This window comes from Tenebrio molitor, chromosome 6 (genome assembly GCF_963966145.1).
Source record: "Tenebrio molitor chromosome 6, icTenMoli1.1, whole genome shotgun sequence".
In the NCBI taxonomy this organism is placed as follows: domain Eukaryota; kingdom Metazoa; phylum Arthropoda; class Insecta; order Coleoptera; family Tenebrionidae; genus Tenebrio; species Tenebrio molitor.
The window spans coordinates 1,661,218-1,678,316 of NC_091051.1; the positions used below are offsets into that span (position 1 = coordinate 1,661,218).

The 17,099-nt window shown below is 42.2% G+C and overlaps 2 protein-coding genes across 11 annotated transcripts in view; one reads left to right on the top strand and one right to left on the bottom strand.

Moving 5' to 3' along the window:
* spri (sprint) overlaps positions 1-17,099 on the top strand; it is a 57,856-nt gene that overhangs the window by 8,690 nt on the left and 32,067 nt on the right. Inside the window, exon 1 of one of the 10 annotated variants that reach the window (XM_069051094.1) lies at positions 8,570-9,296. The exons of 7 other annotated variants lie outside the window; for them this stretch is intronic. In XM_069051094.1, the coding sequence (XP_068907195.1) occupies positions 8,941-9,296 (356 nt within the window). In that variant the 5' untranslated portion in view covers positions 8,570-8,940. Of the gene's footprint in view, positions 1-8,569; positions 9,297-16,708; positions 16,871-17,099 lie in introns of those variants that run through there. 2 more of the 10 variants (XM_069051095.1, XM_069051104.1) reach the window with 2 other exon arrangements.
* LOC138133261 (attacin-A-like) lies at positions 2,586-3,251 on the bottom strand. The gene is made up of 2 exons (XM_069051122.1): positions 3,087-3,251; positions 2,586-3,029 (listed from the first exon to the last, which is right to left on the bottom strand). Exons 1-2 carry the CDS (start codon positions 3,200-3,202, stop codon positions 2,651-2,653), a joined length of 495 nt encoding a protein of 164 aa, XP_068907223.1. The 5' UTR covers positions 3,203-3,251; the 3' UTR covers positions 2,586-2,650.

A 17,099-nucleotide genomic window follows, 5' to 3' on the forward strand; every position in this document is an offset into this window, starting at 1 on the left:
CGAGGTCCTTATAAGGTTTAATAATAAAAATTATGGAGCTCTCAGTTTCGTATTAATTTTATTGTCGCTCGGCGGAGACGTAAATGGGGATGAAATAAATATTTGTCGATTGATCGACCAGAATCGGTGACCGAACTGGAGGTCGCCGTTGCAGTCAGGTCTGCCGCCCCCAGGTGTTGATCGTACCGCCTCCAGACTGCAAACATTCGCTCTGACGACGTCTGCAGTTGTGATGAGGCGAAAAAGTGTTTTTTTAACATTGTTGTCGCTGTAGAGGCACCAAGAACTGTCGACCTTCTTCATCTTGAACCACATGATAGTCTGCAGTGAAGTTCATAAAGGCGAAGGTGAAGATCTTGAACGTGATCTAGAAGGTTGAGATTGATGACTGATTGTGGACTCTGTTGAGACATCTTCCACGATTAGGGGACTTTACTAGTTTTAATGCGAAGGAAAAACCACCAAGAATGTCCTAAATACTGAATAATAAAGATTACTCTAATTAACTTATTACGGCAACACTTTCTTATCTCGTTGCAATTTGTTAAACAAATATGAAAGAAAAGTCCATAAAATTATTTATATAAACAACATTATCTCTAGTAGTTTTTTTTTATTGGTTTATTTATGGCATCGTTTTTGTAGAAAGGTTAAATACTTTGCCCCAACAATTAGAAAGTTTTGTCCACATAATAAAAATAAGAGTGTTGCGAAACATTTTGAAAAAGTAGCCTTAATAAGATTTTTTTAAATTAGAATGAAAGATTGAAGTCAATATTTTCATCAGTATTTCTGTACAATTTCCTTTCAGTGGAAATTAAAAATGAAATCTACAAATCTTCCTCTGAGTACAATACCTACAATTTATCTTGGACAATGTATTTAACAATTATTTTTTGATTACATTTTAATAAGTATAATTCTGCAGACACATTAACCTGTTTCTTTTACTCCTTCAGAAAAAACTGTGGTAAAATAAATTTGGAAACTTATGAAGTATTAGTCCTTTCATTTGTTGTGAAAACGGCTTCCAACTAATGGGCAAAGTAGGTTTTAAGAATTGGGGTTGTTCTTCCATTAAATGGGATTACATCGATTAGGGCCGAAGCAAGGATTGCAGTGTAAGGTTGCAGAATCCATTAAAGAATCGACGACTTCCAATAATCAATATTTGTCACGTTTTGGAGCCATTTTGACGCAATTAATCTGACAGTCAACAGTGGTGCCAAAATCATTTTTCAAATCCACCACACAAAGCTGTCAAATTGGGATTTTGACAGTAGTGCCCTATGGTGATTTTTTAACAGTTCAATAATTTCGATAAAAATTGAAAGTGGTGCATCGATAACGAAGTGCATTGAAATGACCTTCACATTCAAGTACGGAAATCGATTTTTTTGTTGCGCGTTTTTGTAATATCTGAAGATGTGTTTTTTGAGGTTATGTCACTCCAACTTTCTAGAGATTTTTGCAAATACATTTCACAAACGGAAATTCAGTGGTTAAAATTAAGAATGCAAGATTGTCTTGTGCAAAAAGTTTCAGTCGAATTGGCCCTCCTGGCCCCAAACGGTGAATTTAACAGTGTTGCTCAGAAAGATTCACGAAATGTTTCCAGGAGAGATTGGATTTCTGTAGCCGTTGCGGAGGTTTTCTTCAATTCACGTTTGTGTTTTCCTGGTGCAGTTGCTGTCCAGCTTGATTTTTTGTTGCACGTTTTTGTAATATCTGAAGATGTGTTTTTTGAGGTTATGTCACTCCAACTTTCTAGAGATTTTTGCAAATACATTTCACAAACGGAAATTCAGCGTTTAAAATTAAGAATGCAAGATTGTGGAAATTAAAAATAAGAATTACAAATCTTCCTGTGAGTACAATATGTAATTGAAAAATTCCAATTTATCTTGGACACCGTATTTAACAATACATTTTAATAAGTGTAATTCTGCATTAACCTGTTTCTTTTAGTCCTTCAGAAAAAACTGTGGTAAAATCAATTTGGAAACTTGTGAAGCATGAAGTATTAGTCTGTTCAGTTTACCTGAACTTGGCTTGAGGCGTCGGCCATTTGCCACCCTACCCCCCACGCTCGTAGTTATATAATAGTGGTAGTTTTAGAATAAGTTTTCACTTGCATTTCAGAGCTTGACATTAGAGCAAGCGTAAGTCATTTTTGTACACTTATAATTCAAAGCTTGACAGTAGATCAAGTGTAAAGTGTAAGTCATTCATGTATGCGAGAGATCGGCAAACATCTAGTGTGTGTCTCAATAAATCATAGAATAATTATTCGCCTTTGATTCACGCGCAACAAGTCCTTGACAGTTTTATTTTTTTCAACTTGATCCCTACACAGCCTTACTTTAGCAGAACTTTTTTTTTTATCGTGTTTGTGTGCAAGACAATTTTTTTCTTGGACAATTTATGTAGCAGTTTCATTTTTTGTCAGTCTGTATTTTCACAAATACGAATTTGTTTCTTCTGAGCAACGAAAACCATCGCAAAAAATGTGGAAACCGAAACAAATAAAATCTCAGACTTACTTTTGCGGTTGTCGTGAAGGTCCCTTGACAAAAAAATGCATATTTAAAAAAGATAAATATTTATTTAATGATTATAGATTAAGTAGGAATTGAAATAAATAAATAAATTAAAATCTGTGGGAGAACTGGAGACCTCCGTAATAGTTGGGCCTTCCAGTCCCGCCGAGCCCTCCGAAATGTCTGTTGTACTGGCCAACAGCATCCAGACGGGCGTTGCCCCTCCTCCACAGGTTCGCGTTTCCCGTGGCGCTGACGTCCGTACCGAACCGTTGAGTGCGTTGGGCCCCCACGTTCAAACCGGAACCTGAAGGGACGTGCGAATACCCCAATTTCCCCCCAACCGTGGCGGGTCCAGATGGACGGAACTGCTTCGAAGCGAAGGCCCCACCGTCCAGACGATGGTCTCCGTTGTTGAAGATGGTACCTTGATGGCTGACCGTCGCACGAACTCCAGGATTCGACTTGGAGATGTCCACACTGGTCTGTCTAAAATGATCGTGGCGTCAGCGCGACTAAAGCGAACAAGAGTTTTTTTCGTCTTACCTTCGTTGCCGGTGTAGAGGCACCAAGAAGAATTCTTGACCTTGGTCATCTTGGACCACTTCGTAGGCTGACACTGCAGCGAGGCCGACAAGAGCGAGGACGATGAGCTTGAACATTTTTGCAGAGATGGTTGTTGGGACTTGTTTGACTGGAGATGTTGCGAGTGTGGTTTATATACCCCATTCGGGAGTTTGTTTTTAAGGGACTTTACTGACTTCGCGGCTAAGGGGAAAGCCCCTCAGAAACCCCGATGGATTCAGATAAAGTGTTGTTGCCTCGTTGCAGCAATTTTATCTCGTCGCGGTTCATTACAAAACGTGACTCAGATGATAACTGATTTCTTCCCAGTAAGAATCGATCACACTTTTACAAATAAAATGAACAGAAGAGAGTCCACCTGATTGATTTTCGAGTTTCGTAGAATATGAAACAATTAGCAGATCATTATGATTCATCGCGGAATGTTGATGACCTTAGGCTGCAGTAGTATCGCAGTAGCGAAAACACTCCGTTTGATTATTCATTCGTATCAGTGCGTTTTTATAAATATGTATGTGTTGCGCACAAGAAAATGGCGAAATTTTGTCACTGTCTCTACGGTCGGTTAGATCCGACTCGTCTAATTCCATCCGATTTAATTGGAATAGAGCCAGTTAATGTATCCGTTTTCAGACAGTGTTATTGATACTGAACGATTTGTTCGTCGCCGTAATCAATGACCGTTGTTAATCATAAATCGAACAGGCAATCCTGAAAATTGCAAAACCTGTTCCAAATTGGAGTGCATACAATGCACACGTTATTAATATCGCATCGGTTTCGGTGTAATGAACGGCGATGTCCCGATGAGCATTTGCCAACACACGAACCGCATCATTACCGAACGTTAATGTGGGGTTTCCCTTTTGATTCCGGAAAATTAAAAATGTGAAAATTAGGGGGAATTTAATTGTCGTTAGGCAACCAATTATACGCCGTGAAATGACGGGTTTTGTGAATGTCAAGTGGGGGTTATTTGGGACAGCATAAAGGAAAAGAAGAAGCTGGAGTGTGTTTTTTTTAATTAGGCAAATAGAAAACTTGAAAGTGAAAGTTTGTGTGAAAATTGATTTTTAGTTAGGCAACCAATTATACGCTTGTAAAAATGACAGGTGAATGAAAATAAAAAGCCAAAGTCGGAGTGTATTTTTTCAATTGGGCGCATAAAAAACGTGCGGCGTATCATAAAGGGCGGCGGAATTTAAAAATCAAAGAACGCACAGAGGGTAAAATGAGGTGGCGGCGCACCGAGGGTAGGATGTGTTTGTTCTGAGTTACGTGCCCGCCCCCCGAATTAAAATTTCCCGTTATGGGGGATTAATCGGGTCGGCGCTCGTAAAAATTCCTTTGTGATTTTATCCGAATGCGGTCAAGGGAGATATTGAAAAATGCAGTGGTGAGGTGAGCGGTTGCGGATCCGCCGCCCCCTTCTTGCGAGGGGAAGGCGTCGGGAAAAATCTTAGACATAAATCTCACGCACCGAAAGACACCACCAGGATTCGGTCGTTTGGAGGATCAGGGGTGGTTCGTCCAGATTCAATTTATGTCCGAAATTTTTGTCACACGATCCGGCTCGAGGCGGTGAGGGGCGCGTCGCTCTTCCCGAGCGAGAGCGGTGCCAAATTGAATTAAAAACTCTTAAAGGCGTCCTTTATGAATTTCCACACATTTGAATGTCTCCGCTAATGCGGAAATTCGATTAGCGGGGAGGCTTGCGTCGATATTCCGTCAATTAGCGCGCGATCGGGGGCGACTCGTTCTTTTCGGAGTTCGGACGTTCGTGACCGCGCCACCAACGACATGTTTATTTAGGGGTGGCGGCCGCCCCGGACACGTCTCAGGAATCAATTTGTACCCGAGAGGCTGTAACATGTCAGGCTCCGGTGCGGTTCCCCCCGCAACGCAGCCCCCCGATCGAATGAGGATCAACTCTTTCGCCGAGGAGAGCAGTCGTTGTTATTCGGGAGGTGTTTAGTTTTGGCGAGGGAGCAATTTGTTCGAATTAGGTAGTTGCCTCTTATGTAATTAAACGGGAACTACCGTGCAAAAAACATCGACGTATTCAAATGCGGCGTCCTCCGTTCTCTCTTCTCCAAACTCGAACTCCATTTCCTCCTAGCATCCGGTCACGAACGTCACTGAACCGTTTCGGGCTTTGTATGTGGTGCACGTCTAATGTCGAGACAGAATTTGGAAATCCACCCCCGCTGTGTTTGTGGCTGGTGGATGTTTTTGAATATGAAAAATGTATGCGCCAAAGGAACAGCTACTTACACCGGTTCCTTGATTATGCATGCGAAATAAAACTGTTTTATACGGGTCTGCGCGAAAACAAGGCAAAAATGTTGAAAAAAGACGCGAGCTTGCATACTGATAAGGCGAGATGTTCGGAACGAGACAATTTATCGGGGCGATCCTTGTATTTTCGGCGATTTATTGCGGTTCTCTTGTTTTTTTCCTTTTTGTTTTTCTCCTGTGGGAGATCGACAGGTCGGTATAATCGCAATTTATTTGTAAACAGCGTGCCAAGCTGGATTTCGGCTGAGGTCAGCTCGCCGGCCCCCGCAATTTTCACCGATTCGTCTCTTGTCGGGCCGCGTTTTTCCTTAATCATCAGCCGGAGTGACAGCGAATTCGATTAGAGACGACGAAACGGAAGTTGACGGCGTTTCCGGTGAACCACGAATTGGACGCGATTTGCATGCATTTTTTATTGACAAGAACATTTGCTGCAGTGCTAATCCGCGAACGAAAGTAAATCGATCGTGTTTTATCGCAACCGGTTTTCTGGTACCGCGCGTTGCCAGGTAATTGCGTTTAGAATAATTATGGTGAAATGTAAATTGTTTGAGTACTGCCTGATTGGTTTTAGATGGTACGACGTTGTACCGCGGTAATACGAGGGTCATTTGAAAAGTGGGACCAGATCGCGAACAGCTGTATCTTTCTCCTTGAAATCGTTTTTGTTATGAGCTATAATCATGACGTTCAATACAATTGATAAGGAAAATCGCCACATTCAAGGTTTTTTTTTTGAGATTTGGGAATGGATGGAAGTTTGGTGGAGATAAATCAGGCGAATAAGGAGGATGGGCGGCAAACTGATTCAAATAAAACCTTTTTGCAAAGGGGAGTCTGAGAGGGTGCCAGAATCGTCGCCCTAAGTACAACATGAAGGGAATAATGAACATTTAAAAGTAGTAAAGTGGATTCTCGAAAATTCGAAACAATCGAGATTTTTCAAATTGGAACCAAATCGAATTTGATTTGCTTCACCAGAAAAGAACTTGGTTGAGATATCTACAACAATAAAAATAATTTAGTCGTCGACAGTTTTTACTGTAGACACATTAAAAAGAAACTAGTAAAAAATGTTTTTTTCCACTTTTTTTTTCGAAACTATCAAGTATCATAGCTATCATAAATATTTTTGTGTTCGTTTCCTGAGATATATAACCGGGAAAGTGGTACATATATGTATAACTAAATATATAAACTTTCCTGGTTATATACCTAACTTGACCTCTGTCAAAGATAACCTCAAAATTTACAATAAATTAATGTTTTTTAAGACTTTGCCCAAACGAACACGAAAAATGTTATTCAATATTCGTGCGCTGTCAGTTTTCAGGTATTCGGTCTGTTTTGCAGCACTTGGCTAACGCCTCGTGCTTCAAATTTCGGCATCATACCTGAAAAGTGATCTGACAGCGCTACTCATATGAAAATAACTATTACAGGATGATAATCTCACCTAAACTAAGAAATATAAGTAATTAATTAGCCATTATGTGCTAATTGTTATTTAATTCGAAATTAAGCAACAAACAACTTTTTTAGTTTTTTTTTTGTCGTCATGTTCTTGTGTTGGTGTAGCTGCTTTCAATGTCAAATTAACATCTTTCCACGATTATAAAACGAGTATGTTTGCCAGATTACGCTTTAATTGTTTCACAAAGTTCTGTGAGAAAACTTTGAAGAAAAGTGAATTTAAAATTCATTCATTAATTTAGTGAATGAATTATTTACGTCCGCGAGGCGTAGCCGACGAGTTTTATTATCCTTGCTAAATTATTCGAATGAAAAGGGAATATTTTAGCTGTTTTGTAAAAAAATTAAAATTTTAGTAAGTTTTAAACGAAGAAAAAAAACAGGCAAGTCTCTTAAGCTTGTTTGACACGATGCTAAATTTTGTAGAAAATTTGTGAGACCCTCGATCAGAACCAATGAACGATCAGGATCATAGTCTGTCTTTGTCAGATCCTGATCGTTCATTGGTCCTCTCTCATTTTCTAATAAATTTTCTAGAAAATTTAGCATCGTGTCATACAGCCATTAATTGGCCCAGTTGAAGAGAAATATATTTGATTATTTCGACCAGAAACAGTTTTTTTCTGCACCCTTTGCAAACCTGTCAGCAGTAATGAAATTGTGGGAGGGGTGCGTCAAAACCACCCCAGTTTTGACAGTTTTTCGTTCAACTGATTTTTCACAAAATTTATTCCATTTAATTATTAACAACTAACTAGCAGTTTCAGTAACAGAAAGAAACGAAAATAAAAACAGTTTAGGTTTGTTTATATTGTGCGTTTTATTATGCAACAAAAAATATGAAAAATAGAGTGTTACCTAGAATTCGTTGCGTTTAAAATCGCGTTTCCTCATATCTTTCAAGAAATCGATAAACGTCAATGAACCACGTGTGAGGTGGTTCAATAATAATAACACTAATGTTATTCTGTCTCTCTCGTTCTCATATCAACACTTGACAGTTTAATTCAGAAGTGTAATTTGGGTTTTACGAGAGAAAAAATGACACTTGTTTTGCAACAAGCATAATAGGGAGCAATAAAAGGGGAAAATGAAGGTAAAAGGACGACTTTTTAATTTCGTTTGGAGAATTTTCATTTTCATCGCAATTAGTTGAAATTGAGATAATGCATCGTAATTGTCGACATCCTGAGAGGCACGATTCGAACAGAGGAAGTTGACATAACTTCTGACGAATCACTTTCGATGGTATGTACGGGGCGTTCCGCAAAAAACCACCAGGAAAAAATCTCTGTTTTGATACGATGTCACACCAGACCGTAAACAGGAAATTCCTCGACTATCAAAACAAAAATTTTCGTCACTGCTGCATTTTTCTGATGAATCCTGGTTCCCGCAACGATTGCGTACTGGCACCAGTAATGAAAAAATATATCGCGTCGTCATTGACCACTCGAGCGAAAAGCGGAATTTCTCACACCATCGAGCCTCACGGTTTCCGTTTTCCAATATTGTTAATTGATTATTAAAATTGCCTTGGCATGAGCGAGACCAGATTTCGAATTCCTTGTAGAATGAATACGATCGTTTATCAATTTATCATCGTTACTCGCCAAGATAATTCGCTATCGTGGCGACTGGATAGAGCACTGTTACCGCATTACTCGTAGTAAATGTGTCAAATCGAAGAGGAAGTGGCAACGTCCGATTGATTTGTGAGCAGCGAGCGTTTCCTCAGTGTCCACTCGAAGTGCGTCAAGTGTGTAACTATTGATAATCGAGGTGGTGGTCACTCTCGGTTGAAATCCGGGCCCTCCCGCGCAATTATCCAATTAGCTTAACTCGATTAAGCCTCGAGACGTCCTCGATAGTCGTGTCGATATCCCGCAACAAACAGTGTCATTCCCATCTGTTTATTTACCAGTTGTTCGTCTTATCGCGAACTTCTCGCAGATAACAACGTCCAACTGCCGGCTTAGTAATGAACTGTTACTCAGTGCGATCGGATTCGACCGAAATGAATCAGTGTTGAAAATGCGTCGGGATGGAGACCGACGAGGCGAAGAGTCCCAACGTGAAGAGCGCGGTCAGCTTCTTCAACAGTCTGAGCCGGCAGACGAGCCTAGAGGTGAGACGGGTGAAAATCGAGAGCTCGGAGGTGCGCGTCCACTCTCTGATCCCGAGGGCCAAGCTGAGACGAGCTGGAGGCGTGACGCCAGACGTCGAGGCCAAGAGGATCATCGATGACTTCAACAGGAAGATCTCGCCGTACAACACGTTCAAGTTGAGGACCGACGCCCTCGACACCGACTTCTTCAGGACCAACCTGCAGCACTTGTTGCCCGACGTGGTCTCCCGGGAGATACGCAAGAGGAGGAGGTACCAGAAACCGAACAAGAGGTGCGTTGAAACCGTATCGTTCGGTGAAGAGATTCGTTATCGCGGTTTTTTACCCAATATGTTATCTCTCGTAAAATTCGCCGAAAGAATTTGGGAACATCTGGGAAAATACGAATCGAGTATGGAATTTACTAACCGAAGAAGTGTCAGTTTTACGACTTATTTACAGTCAACAATGTTACCTCTAATTGGCGGTAATCACGTGACGAAACACTTAGCGTTTTATGGCTACCCTCATAATCCCCCATTACATGTTTTGCATAACCTTGCATTTTACGACTACAAATTTTAATTGTTCCAACCGAGAATTTTTTTTAAAGATTAATCAACAGTGCAAATGCAGATTAGATAAGTTGTTTGTTCAAAGAAATGTCAGATGAATTGGGACAAAGAAACGAATGAGTTAGATCCGACTGGACTAGTCAAAAGCACGCACTCGTGAATCATTATTTTTAATAACAGGATTTATCTCGTCCAATTTTCGTTTAAATAAATTAACAAACAAACATTGACACGACCAATTGGATGATATGGAAACGGTTAAACTAATCGGTAGCTCCCACGCAGCCATTCAAGTAGAAATGATTACGAATTCCGAAAAATTATTTGACGATTTTTATGCGAAAGATTAACGCCAGATTAGATTCGGCGATAATTTTATCTTCTCACAACAATTGGAGTAACCTTGAAAAATAAAAAATTGTTGATGTTTCCTGCTCAAGAGGTGTCAGATCCGGAGACCCTGTTGGCCATTCTAGAAGTTTCAGTGCAGGAAATACCTGGATACCGCAAGCGCGTAATGAGCGATTGCACCATCCGGTCGAAGACATAATAGTTCAGTTATCTTATTCCGAAAACAGAATAAAAGAATGTCGAGGAGAGGGGGTCGTAGGAAGAGTTGGAATTATCACAAATTCCAAAGTAATCGTCGATGATTGTTGTGTAAAAAATCCCGATAGATTATCCAGGTTTTTATAATGCGTCAAATCTGGAGATCTAGTGACCACTCCTAGAGTTACCAGATCTAGGGATTTTGGCCACTCCCGGACTGTGCACCATCCGGTCGCAGCCTTCTAAAAAAGAATAATGCAAGTGCATTCTCGGGGGACAGGGATATTTCGTGGGATTCAAATTTGTGTGGTCGATAATTCCCACTCACACGTTCACCTTTTAGGGGCGCGTTTCCTGGATCCAATAGGGACCATTTCTCGACCAATATCGACAGTTATGTCTGTTTAATGTTCCGTTTAAGCAAAAAATTGCCGCAGGGGTTTTGCTAATTTATTTCCTGTCTATTTATGGAGAGCTGCGACAGATTTATCTCCGTGAACGTCTTCTTTGTCAAAATCAAAAATGTCTGTCGTCACACGTCGTACGTTCAGCACTTTTGTCACATTGTCAGGTGGTGTTTTTCCCCCAGCGAAAAAATCTAATCTCAACATGTGCAATATCGGTCCAACCGCTTCACCTCACGTTTACCTCAACTTTTAAGAGCCCCCATAAATTCCAAACTTGGGGGTAGAGTGAATTTTAAGGGTGGGACTACAGCGGCGCGGTTATCGCAACGTCGCAGGTCACGGGACTAACGTTGTTTCTCTTGTTTCAGGTAAGAAAGCGCAGAGCTTCACCCCCACACACCACACACTCGTAAAAGAAGATGAAGCCGTCGTAATACTTAGGCAAAATTAAAACCACCCCCAGGTGGAAACGGCACACGCCGCCGCCAGTTTATGTAGTATCCGTGGGCCGTAAAGGTGGATGTTATAAACTGCAATGCGCCATTTTAAGGGCAATTTATAGTATGGAAAGCAGCTGCGGCATAAAACCGCCGCCCCGGATAAATTATTAATCCGCCACTTACAGAAAAGTGTCCGAATTATCGACCCCCGCTCATTTTTAATTCCCCGGACTCCCGGATTTATCCGTTTTGATAGTTGGCGTCCTGCTGCTGCGACGAGTACATAATGCGGTGTCGTTAGAGATACTCGTTGCCGGACCGCAGCTGCGCCATCTTCGTGCGGTTCGTCCTGCATGTTAAGCGCGGGGGCGGCGAACCCCGCCGCCGCTTTTTCCCTAAATGAATAAGGACCACTTCATAAATCTACCGAAAAGTAGTCATCCGGGGCCCGTGAAAAATTGCTCCTCGAATGTCGCCATAATAAACTTTAATCAAAGCGAGTGTCGCCAGTTTATAAAGTGACGTTCATTACTCAAATACAAGACGCGACGAAGTTTAATCGATACACGGAAAGCGTTTTAGGGAAAATTCGCCGCCGATAGGTGGTAGTTTCCGATTTTTGGGACGAGTATCTGGAAACTATTAGCGAGAGGGGAGGAGATAGTGTGGCAATCGGCGATAATGGCGACGTGGGAAATTTTTGAGGGGTCGCTTTGTCCGGACGTAATTTCCTTCCAGCCCAGGTCGTAAAATCTTCATCTGGACCGACGTCGTGTGAGCTGCGGCACCATTTTGTCGGAGCGTGATCGATAAATCGCCCCTCGCCCACCTGGACAAAGTGACCGGTTATCAAAACACCATTACACTCGGAACAACTACAAACTAATCGCGTGCGAGGAAATAAATGGTCGCCGAACACGCCACCCGTCCGATCCAAATCGGAAAATATCTCCATCAGGAGCGGGAATTAAAATTGAACAATTTTCGTGGAATAAATTCCGGTTATCTGGAGCCCTCGCGCTTTCAATATTCATAAATCAGGTCGATTCGGGGGCTTTTATCGTGTTCTCAGCCGGACCATTGCTTTATGTATTGTAGTTATGATTAATACCTGAGCTAATTGCCTGGTTGTCCCCCTCTCGCCGTCCTTTCACGTTCCGGATATTAATTCCATAAATTACGGCTGCGCTGCGATCGCCACCGAATCGTTTATCTCCAAGAGGCAAGGCGAGAGGCAAGAAGTTGGTCCCCGGGCGAAGACATTGTCTACACTATTCAAAACGCGCACCGACCGAAACGTGATTAATACGAATAGTTTGCGAAAATATTTTAATTGTCCTGTTCTAACGAGGACAATCACGCGGTCCGTTTGGCGCGAACAAGCGACGCATCCCGATTCGAAAAAGGGAACGTTCAGAATTCGGAATCTTGGAGGGCCGCAATGCAGGCTTGACCGGAAAATTCGTCCGGATTTAAATAATTTTTCCGCGTCGAATCCGGTGGAAATTTATTATCCCCCGCAATTATCACGATTTATTCGTCTGGTCGTGTTTTTTTATCGGCGCGGATTACGCGGCCAGCACTGCGACCGTTTTCGACTTTAATAACGGAGGAAAGGGCCGTATTCGCGTTTTAATTTTTCCATCCCCCGACGTCTTCTTTTGTGCCAGATTTAATACAGAGGCGGCGATGTTTTATTAAGCGATAGGTCTTTTTTGCGGGGAACGATTCCACCTCGTATATGAGCTATTTACTCAGACAAAAAACGCCAACAACGAGGATGAAGAAGTGCCATTAGGGCAAGAACGGAGCAGGTGCCGTTACGGGGCTAAGTATCAAGGATGGTGCTTAACCGCAGATGTGCAGTGCACTTTTTTCGACCTTATTTATTTATACGTGGAGCGGGGGCGGCGCGATATTCCGAATTAGCGCCCGCTCGAAGAGGGGACGCAGCCGAGTAACGATCACTTAGACTTTTCCTAACGAAATTAAGACGAGGACGGTCCAATAGTGGCCGAAATAAATTATAACGAAGAGATAAAATTTTGCAAACGCACTTGCGGAAACGGAGATAAAGAGGATCGTTTCCGCTCCGGCGAGGCTTCGCCCCTTTTTCTCAACTGGTCCGTCATGTGACCTCGCATCGTTTTCGCATAATTATAGGAGGAAGGGTCCGGCGATAAAAAGATGCAACGGGACGTGCTCAACATCACCATTCAAATGAAAAAGTTTTAGGAGTGCACTTTTTTGTTGGACGATTTGTGGTTCTCGAGCGATTTAAAAGCAAGTCTGAATTTAAGTTTGCAATAAAAAGACGGATTCTTGCACTAAAACAGTGGCGGAACGGTCGTCGCCGAGTAGTTTCACCCGAGTTTAAATTGGGGGATGGGGGCGGTTTCAGACTCGGAGTTCAGATTGGAAAAGATTCTCTGCCACCTGTTTATGCCGCCGAAGCGACTGTCTCGTAGCTGTGACGAATCGTTACGAATGGAAGATGGACTGTCACGAGGAGATGTATCTACGGGGTGAGCTTGAAAATTTCACGAATATTCTTCAGTTGAGGAATTTTTGTTTGATCAAAGCAGGAAAACTTGGTAGACAAATGTGCAACAGGAGTAAAGTTCATTTTGGGAAATCTTTCAAAATTGTGACAGTCAATAGAAACAATTGGAGGGAAAATAATATTTTCAAAGTCTATGGAACGACTTGTACTTATACCGTGAGATCAAAAAAAAAATAAATTAGAGTTGACTGTGACCAAAAATTTCAGTTGGCAATTCGTTAAAATTTCAATTATCAGATGTCAGTCTTAAAAGTTAGGTTATTGATTTTGAGAACGTTGAAATCTTGATTTTCATAAAGGTGTGAATTATGTGTGACCTGTCGGTTGTAAAAGAATCACGAGGAGCTCCAATCGTATTTACGAACATAATGCTACTCTCTTCGCTTCATGTTTTCAAATGACCTTCGCAAACTCGGGACATCAATTAAATTGCAGTTATCAGTACATAATTACTTGCATTAATTCGGGAATTGTGCCAGGCCTGTTTTTGAACATATCTGATGACATTTCTCTTCTCGATTTTTTTTTTATTTTCGATCTCACGGTAGCTTCTCCACTAGATTACATTTTTTTGAAAATTCACTGCTTAGAAAAAAGATTGAATTTTGAATTCTGACTCAGAAATACAAAGATTTGTTGTTAATTGTTTCACAACACAACTCCTCAAAAGATTCAATGTTTTGAATACGTTTCAGAATGTTTCCAGGTTTTAATCCTAACTTGGTTTAAAGAACTTCGTAGCTAGAAAATTTTTGAATTATTTACCTATCGCACCCTTTCCTATAATTTTCATTGCTCATTAAATTTTTCGACGTAGCGAACCGTCAATCATTGACTCATTCTCACACCAGCATTCGAAAAACGTTAGTTAAGGCCACGCCACACGGGCACCGCAGATTTTTTTTTTAATGAAATATGAACATAAATTCTGAAAGATTTACTAGTTGTAAAAAAATGCCCTTCACATTAAAAAATCTATATTGTGAATCGTAATGGGTGCTGCATCGGCGGAGACAGAGCACGTAATTGCGATTAAATTGCACGAGAACTACAAGCTGTAGGGTAAAAATACATTAAAGGTTTTTTATTTGAATTTTAATTCTGAGCATTTTCGTTCATTTACATTTTTACTCTGTTGGCCACCGTTCCTTAGATAATTGCAAAAAAACAATGCGGAAGGAGTTTTTGGGGTCGGAGTTCGCAGCCACGTCTTTAAAGGGGAAAACTCTCTCTCTCTATGGCCCAACTGATTACGAATCGTCTGAAATTTCGTTTGAATTTTGTTCGAGTGCATTTCACAATTCCGTTTGGCGGCATTTATTCGGGTGTCGTGTTTGTTTGTCTGATAAAATCCCGATATCTCAACAGTAGCTCCACTTCCCCGTGGTGGGCTTTGCGTAATGCCCGTCGTCGATTTGCGCACATCATCGGTCGAGTACTCGCTTATTTATCATGAGGAGAAGATCCGGGCGGCAAAGTCCGGAGGGAGTAAACAATACGGATGGAAGTTTTTGAGGGTGGAAAATCGAGAGACACCTGATCCGCCTAATGCTGTTCAAAACGCGGGCTTTTACAGATTAATTCCCGAGCACCGGGGGATTTGTTAACACCGTGGCCGTGGTATACGTTCCCCGCACCCATAAATATGGAATTTCACCGTATGAAATATCACACCTTGTCCGAATTAGAAATATAACGCCCCCACCGTGAAATATTACCGGAGATTATGAGTCGCCTCTTAATTTCCAAGGAATTAACATGTAGAGAGAGAGCTTTTCTTTCGAGGGAAAGCTCGCGTGACCCCGCGGGGATAACACACGTACGCCGCCCCCGACGCCTTACCTGTCGTATTTTATAAGTTTTCTCATAAGATCTGGACTGGTGCTGCGTTGTTGCTCCTAAATCAGCCGTTCCGCCATTAATAAGTAATGCCTCACACGCCGAACTAGCGCAGTATTTCAGAGCCCGACGTTGTAATTCATTAATAATGGCGGTTTTTCCGGCGGTGGGGCCTTCGAGGTTCGAATCGCGGCCGTCATTGTGCTCGCTTTAATTAAATTCATTAAATTTCTGTGAAAATGGAGGCGCGTGTGTGCCCACCTAGAGACTTCAAATTGAATTCTTCGCCGGGAGTGCTGTTGGTTGCCGCGCTCCGAGGACGCACTTTCGATAATTTTCACTTTGGTTGGCAATATGGTGAATTTCGACGCATATTTCACCACTCCACCCAGATTAGGATTGTTTAAAGAGTCCCCGACGGCAGTAAATAACGTTTCGCGACCCCCGACTTGGCGCAAACTTTTGATTATGTTAACTGGAACAAACACTCGATGTCGAGGACCATTTCAGTGAGCACTTGAGGCACTCGGCGAATACATTTTTTTTTCTCGCCCTTTGCTCTTATAGTCGGGTGCCGCTTATGCGAAGGTGGACTGTTGCGAGACTCGATCGAGTCATTTACCATTTCCATGGGTTGTGTGGGTCAAGAAACTAACAGGGGCGGCTCCAGCTAAGTCTGAAACAAACTCCTCGTTTTTTTTTTTTGTAGTGGTCGTTCCTTCCTTACTTTTTTACCACGTTCTGCATCTTTTTACACCATTCTTGACATGTGCAATCGGTTTCGTTCGTTCTATCTCCATCAGGTGGCGCTCAAAATTCTGACAGTTCAGTAACTTTATGAGTGTTCTCGAAAGCTTCTCGAGCCGGACCTGGACACGGGATGCTCGCCAGGCGGATGCACTAATTGCGCCTTTGCATAAAACCGACCAGCAACTACAGCGTGTCCCCAAAAAATCCCCGCAATTTCTATTTTAATCCGAGCAAAGTCGTCGCTCTCTCGGCGCTGTTCAGTTGTCGCGCATTATACCAACCCCGTCTTACGAATCCGGGGACAATTTCCCTGGTCTTGTTTAGGGAATTGCTTTATTGCAGCTTGTAGCGCCCGCTTGCCGGGCCCGTTTCAATTTATTTGATTTATCGTGAATTCCGTTTTGTCGTCGTCACAATTAGAAAATGTACCCGTGTAAAAATTGATCGCTCTCCCGACGAAACCCCGTCTATATTTAACCGGGTCCGTCGCACCACCGTGTAAATAGTGCGCTCGTAAGGTGGGTAAACTCGGCAGACTAGGCATTCATTCTCAAGGACGTCGTCGTGGTCGTCGTCGTCGTGGTCGCGCGTTCGCTTTCGTTTGCAGTACCAGGTTCTGTGCGGTCGTTCGTGGTCGCCGTTTTGATGTGTGTCGATCTGGAGAGGCGAAGAAATGAAGATAACGAAGTACACGTCGCTGCTGCTGCGGACGGTGGCCTACAGGAATTCTTTCTCCTCCTGCGAGTGAGTAGCGACCCGGTGGGAGCACCTTCGCATCAAATTAAATAATTAACATTCAAGCGGGCACGGTGAATTTGTTAAAAGCACCCGGGGGGCTGTTTGCGCGATCGTATCTCCCGAGTTTAGTGTTTCGCACCAGCTTCGCTCGGGAGCGAGACGTGCTCACCTAACAGCTCTCGGAAATGTAGCTCCTAATCTGAGGATGTGGTTATTTTCAGTTTGTAAGTCGGTG